General features: G+C 39.8%; 1 protein-coding gene across 1 annotated transcript; it reads right to left on the bottom strand.

Moving 5' to 3' along the window:
* Positions 1-3,967: 3,967 nt before the first annotated feature.
* On the bottom strand, positions 3,968-5,846 carry LOC311243527 (homeobox protein Hox-C9; the record flags this gene model as incomplete). The annotated part of the gene is made up of 2 exons (XM_084332781.1): positions 3,968-4,212; positions 5,276-5,846. The coding sequence occupies 2 exons, from the start codon at positions 5,844-5,846 to the stop codon at positions 3,968-3,970; spliced, it is 816 nt and encodes a 271-aa protein (XP_084188907.1).
* Between the last annotated feature and the right edge of the window lie 1,001 nt (positions 5,847-6,847).

The following is a 6,847-nucleotide window of genomic DNA, read 5'->3' as shown; positions in this document are numbered from 1 at the left end:
AATCTAATGTATAAACAACGACGAGACGCATTATTCTGTTGTAATCGAGCAATGGCTTGTCAGTGCTATACACTTGCACCATGCGCTGTAAAACACTGACACACGCAAATACGACCTATGAATACTAGCTGCCACTTACTGACCCCGTAAACCTGTGAGGAAAAGTAGTAAATCTCCCGCATGGAGGAGTTCATAAAATTTTACATCAGATGTTTAGTTATATCGGTGGACTTATCCTTAGCTCAATGTTTATTTCTGCTTGGCTTCATAGCTGTGTAAGCCTCTCCCCAAATATGCCATTGTGGTTTTTGCGGTGTTACTGACGATTTTTACACATCATCGTAAAATATGAAAGGCGCACTGAGGAAATTTATAGAGCTTTCACACTCAATAAATATGTAGATTGGCCGTCATTGTTGCACACACTTGGACATTTGAACTGCTCTCACTGACAATCATTGAATGTTACAAAACAAATAAAAAAATACATTCTAACCTCCATAGTCCCAGAAATATATGTTTTCAACCACCTCTTACCTGAGCTTACGTGCTGTTATTGTATGACGATGTTGATTAGGAAACAATTATTAAAACGGTTAATGCTCAGGGAAAACCTGCCCACATTATTATAATAATTACCATACTAATTAGTATAAATATAATAACAATAACAATACGTATTATTATTATTATTATTATTATTATTATTATTATTATTATTATTATTATTATTATTATTATTATTATTATTATTATTATTATTATTATTATTATTATTATTATTAGGATCACTATTGTTGTTGTTGTCATTATTATATGTCTTAGCTATTGACCCCCTCCCCCCTCTGTTGTACTTCAATTGTTATTGCTATTACTTCTTGAGTAGCTGTTCAGTGTCAGTAGCGAAGATAACACTTTTTCACATGACTGTCAATACGCTGATGTTGCATTCATTTGTCGTCAATAGCCTCTTTCGGCTTTTAAAATATTTGCACCCCTCCCCCCCCCCCACACGCACACACACAGACCCAACACACGCACGCACGCACATAAAGAAAAGTATGTGCCCCTGTCACACAAAATGATATCCAGTGCTTTTACATCACCGTGAAAACGTAGATTAGACTTCATATAAATAAAAACAGACACTATTTCACAAACAATATTAATTCAGATTCAGAATTTATCTTGTATGAGCCAACATTTAACCTACCAAACTGTATTTCCAGTGGAGTTTTGCTAGACATATACAGCCTATCTGAACCCCAGAGGCCAATTTAATTTTGAAATCTGTATACGCATCATCTCCGGTTTGTGTGCCAAATCAGGCCATATGTCTGCCTAATTCATTAACTCAAGACAGTAGTCGACAATATAGAAAAATATAGGTAGCCGCTTGCGAAACTGAACAAGTGACCTGTGGGGAAAATAGAACTATATAAAGCGGGAATAGGCAGATAAAACGAGCACGAAGCCAACTGTGACCAATATAAAGTGCCAGTTCACTACTGAATTTGGCTACTAACCTGTCACATAGCGTGGTGGATGATCAAATCTTTCATTTGGTCATCGAAAGGCTACTCCTGAGCTCCACAAGGCATAGTTTGAGCCGGTCAGGAGCACAGAGCCTGTTCAAAACGTGGACCGACAGCGTCATCTAGTGTTGAGGTGTTACCCTAACCCCATGACAATCCACCAATTATAGGCTATAGTAGCCAATGTAGATACATTTCACGTCGTAAAGGCCTAAGAAATGATCCAATTATATAGGTAACCCAAATATGACCAAGCAACACCCAAGAGTTATAGCTGCATTGACCTGGTTTGATGAAAAATGAAACGTTAGGGGTGCTATAGGTTATTTGCCTTTAGTTTGATCTTCTTTAGCACCGGGCCTCAGAATCGTTGTATAGTGTGTCTATATTGCGCCTTTTACAAACAACAGTGCTTGCAGTGGGCTACTTGTATTTACACATAACCACTGACTTAATACAAAAAAAACTAATACTTGTAGGCTGATAGACCTCTCACGTGATGAAGTGCATTGGGGTTACGGCTGGTCCGGCACATAAGCTCCCTGAACGAAGCGGGTCTCCTTTGAACGAGTCCACCACCACCGTCCATTAAAACCATAAAGTAATTTAGCCCAGACGTCTAGCCAGTTAGTCGGGTTTGCTTTGTTCGTCTGCATTTGAGACAAACAGCCGAGCTCCAACAGGGCTGTAAAACTAGCATTTTTGCCCGAGCTGTGCGGAAATGCACTGGATTGGGCTTTGAAATTACAGCATCCTGTCCGTATTGTTTGGCACCACAAAAAGGCAATTTACTAGGCCTACCCCAGGAAACAAATGCCAGACATGGGAATTTGTTTCGCGCTAAAACTCACTTCACGTGAGTCTAGGATTGACGCTCTCGAGAACTAGTGTTTTAATACGCCTAATTTAAGAGATAATTCCTTTGTAAATTGCTTATTTAAAAATGATTACTATTTTTCCAACCGATAGTTTGGAATTCAAGTGAGTTCAAATCAGGCCCATAGAGCCTGCGTAATGTGGAAATTGTCCACATTGCCTGTTGATTTAAATACAAAGTTAGCAAGAAAAAAAACAATTGGCTTTAAATCAACTAAGCTAATGTTAGGATCAGAACTATTTCTACCAACAAAGTAGCCTATTTGGCAAGACCTAGCTCTTTTATTGTAAACTAATAAGAAATGTTGTTTTTTCATTTGCAGTTATTCAGATATAGTATTAACAGGCTATCCATATAGGGTATTTGGATAGGTCTGCCATGTAAGATTATAGGCCTACATTTATTTTATGCAATGTAGTATTTTTAATAGGCTTATTCAACGTAATTGTGGGTACATCTTTATTCATGAATGGGTCAATACATTCCCTGAATATATTTGAATAAACTCAACATCATAAAAGCAATATCTTCTGAGCCCTATGTAGGCAATATCTACAAGGTTCCACCAAGCCACTAAAATATGTGCAAAAGCACAGCTCATTTAGGCCACATGCTATACTTCCACCTTGGAAGAATGCTACAGTCTGCCAAAACATATTAGGCACAGGATTCTGAAGGCATAATAATTAAGAAACCATCCACCTGTTTCCAATATCTCCACAGTGTACGATTTGGCAGTTTCCTTGCCTGCAGTTCTTCATTAATCTACTAAATTCCCTTTGTTGATATGTTTGGACGGGACTCAACGTGGCGGGCCTACAGGGACATTCCATAATTACAAAATGAGTTTGTGTGCAATATATTTCACGGAATGACTCGACTGACAATAAATACAGAAAACACGTGTTTCGTGATTACGTTTTTATATATTTGAGGAGGCATATATCTACACTAGATAATTAAACTTGTATGATACAGTGAAAAGAATGAGAGATGCACAGATAGGCTAGGCTACACACCAACGACTATGTTATCACAAAAACACAAGACAGACGTTGTCAGATAGCAGATGTTCTGTTTCTGTACAAAAAAATACTACACCTGCACAACACAAAGGAAACAAACATGAAAAGGAACATTCACACGGACATCATAAATTATGGGGTTTGATGAAATTCAAAAGAATTCAAGTATTCTCTCTCTTATTCTTCGGACAGTTTTCAATGTATCCAAAAACTGCTTTTTGTGTATAACCTGCCTTGAGAAAATAAAAATAAATGTATTTTCAAAGTAACTGGCGAATGTATTTGTTTCCATACAACTTTTTTTTCCTAAAAAGGGAGACAAAGAAAGGTGCACTTGAAAAAAAAAGAATATACAGGTTATTCAGCATGAGATAGTCTTGAAATTATATGGTTAATACAAAAATCCAACAAAGTGATAAATAAGAAGGGGGGGTCGTCGTGTGTTTTGGTATATCTGTGTTGTCCATGTCACACTAGTGGTTATCATGGTTGTCATTCAGATTGAAGTCCATTACTTTCGCAAACGGAGATTATTGTTCTTTTCTGTCGTTCTTTTCTTTGTTCATTTTCTTCATCTTCATACGCCGGTTCTGAAACCAGATTTTGACCTGCCTCTCCGTCAGATTCAAGACCCTCGCCACCTCATACCGGCGGTCCCTTGTAAGGTACATATTGAACAAAAACTCCTTTTCGAGTTCGAGAGTCTGGTACTTTGTGTAAGGGCACCGCTTCTTCCTCGTGGAGCGCGCGTGTATCCAGTTTGCCACTGGGTTATCTGTAAATCACACAACATAGAGGAGACAAATACATGGTTCAGAGTTGTCAGCCATATCAAAACTGAAACATTGATAAATGACACAAAATCAGTGTTAAGCCCATAGAGTATATGTGCTTGTGGATGATCAGCACTTGTGTGACCCCCATTAGACGGTGCTACTATTATCGGAGGCAATGTCAAATCCTGTATAAATCCAACGTGTACGACTGAAGATTTGAGGTAACTTTGGGGATGCTTCTCCATAGACTATAGGCCTGATCTACTTCCCTGTTTCTGAGTAACACCGTCGTAAAATACTCAATGCGCTTATTCACTTTATTGGCCCATAAAACGGCCTGTGGTTCAAGCCTTTACAGGTCCGTGGTGAAAGTCCTCGAATATGTCCCTAACATTCCTCAAGTTGTTTGGAACTCATGTGAATTTGTTTTGGAATGAAGCAATACGAGACTCCATTTGCATGTCTGACTATTTATTTAGTCTAGAATATTGTACGCATCACATTATTATTTGTATTATCTTTGTAGACACTATTTCAGCATTGATCCTCATTGTGGATATGGTTATATTTCAATTGATAGGGCGAGATTTAAAAAAATATATATATATATATATATATCCAATTGGAATCACATTAAGCCGCATAACAGAACTGATGTGTCATATGAAATGGCAGGGAGAAAACCATGAGGCTTTTATCGATGGCTATTAATAAAAGCTGCCCAGCCTAAATGGAATAGGTTCTTTATAAAAACCCAACTCGCATGATTTGGACATGATGCGTTGTCCTTACAAATCCACTCTTCCTATGCAGACTTGTTTTTCGAGTCCATGTTTACAACCCTTCTCGTTTTATAGCCTATAGCAGCCATACCAGCGTTTGTCTTTTATAGTTCCTAAAGCTAGCCCACTAGCAGAGGCGATTCAGCCGAGAACTGAAAGGAGGATGAAAGAACACACAATCTTACTTTATGGAAGACATCAGAACACATCTAGCGGTTGCAATTAACAGAATGCCATCCGAACTCCCACCCGGCTGTAAAAGACAAGGGCTTGAACTTACTCGGGTCTAGCTCTGGCTTCTCGTCTTTATGCTTCGCTGAAGCCTGGAGCTCCGACTCGGGAGACGGGATATTCGGCTGCGTCTTGTCTCGTATGTCAGCGGTTGAGCAGTAGAGGTAATCCGTGTAGCTGCGTCCATTGGAGCCGATACATTCGCCGGCCCTGTGCTCCTGGAAGGCGTCGGGCTTTAGCCCATAGTGCCTGCTGTTCGCCGGATAGCCATGGAAAGGCATGGCACCAGATATCGGTTCCAGCCATGACCGCACATACCGCGAGTCTGTGCCTAAATGAGGTTGGTGACTGTATGGATGGTAAACGACTGATGGCTGGGAGTGGACAGGGGCCCAAGAGGTAGAGAAAACCGGTGGCTTCGGTGCGAAGCTGCAGGAGGGGTAGTCAACACAGTCCGGTACCAGAGACGTCGGACGAGGGCCGGTGGGGTGCGAACCAGGCGCTGGAAATCGCGTCGCAAGAACATCCTCGTTTTCATGGTTGATCAAGGATTCCACATAATAATTACTTATGGGACCCGTGGTCGACATGTCGAAGCTTCCCGTCTCTTTTACATGCATCCGATTATTATATGGAGTGTATGTGTACTTTTTTATCTAGCCATAGAACAATCAAGGCAGGTAATTATTTCTCAACGCTCCTCTGCCTGCTATTGGCTGCCTCGCCAACACGTGATTATATTTCCCCCCACAAAAATTGTACAGTGGATCAATGCGCGAGTTATCCTGGGATACCAATGCACATGAATCGGATTAAAGAATATGCTCTTTTGCTTTTCCCCCGGACATATTAGAGGTAAATTCAACAATAATCTATCCATGTATATGGGAGATCAACTCTAACACTAGTTATGCTACTAGTCGCATCACAGTCCTACGCAGGCAACGACCAAAACCTTGTAAGGCACTACTTGATGGTGTAATCAATCTCTGTCTGGCAAAATCCTAGCTCCGCTTATTGCAGTGGACTGTAACCTACATCATTAAAATGTTTATTTAATCTCTTACGTGACTTTATTTATCCAACTGCATATTTGATTATATAAATGATTTATAACTGCATGTGGGAATGTTAATCTTTTGATAGCCAGCCTTGACAGTAGACTACACATCAGCTAAAAAGGACAAGATAGTGCTCCAAAACACAGGATGGCCAAGAATTAACATAGTTAGCATACCATTATTAAGTAAAGGTTGCATCGTTTGGACAAGGGCATGACCAACGCAAACAATTCCTAAATACAATTTGCGAAGATAGGAGAGGAGGGTATTCAAATTCTTGAAAACTTGCCCGCTACAGCAGCTATATGCGGCTAGTGGCCATGCATGTTTTTATGTCCTTCAATAAATTTTTACGAGGACCATTTGATTGTTCATAAACGTGTCGTTAATAAGACTGCAGTCGAGTTCCTTGCTCAACATAAAACCAATACTGTGCATGTGAAACAGGTCCTATCAAACAGAAACGGTGAAGACAGCTAGGAGAGAGGCGACTGCTGAGGAGAAGTAAAAAGGTTCGTTAAAGGACTAACTAGATGGACTTTCACAAGAGGGATAAAGTT

The sequence above is a fragment of the Notolepis coatsorum genome, assembly GCF_963971535.1.
Source record: "Notolepis coatsorum genome assembly, chromosome: 17".
NCBI classification, from domain to species: domain Eukaryota; kingdom Metazoa; phylum Chordata; class Actinopteri; order Aulopiformes; family Paralepididae; genus Notolepis; species Notolepis coatsorum.
The sequence above is the reverse complement of the archived record's forward strand: the minus strand, read 5'-3'. Positions and strand labels throughout refer to the sequence as shown.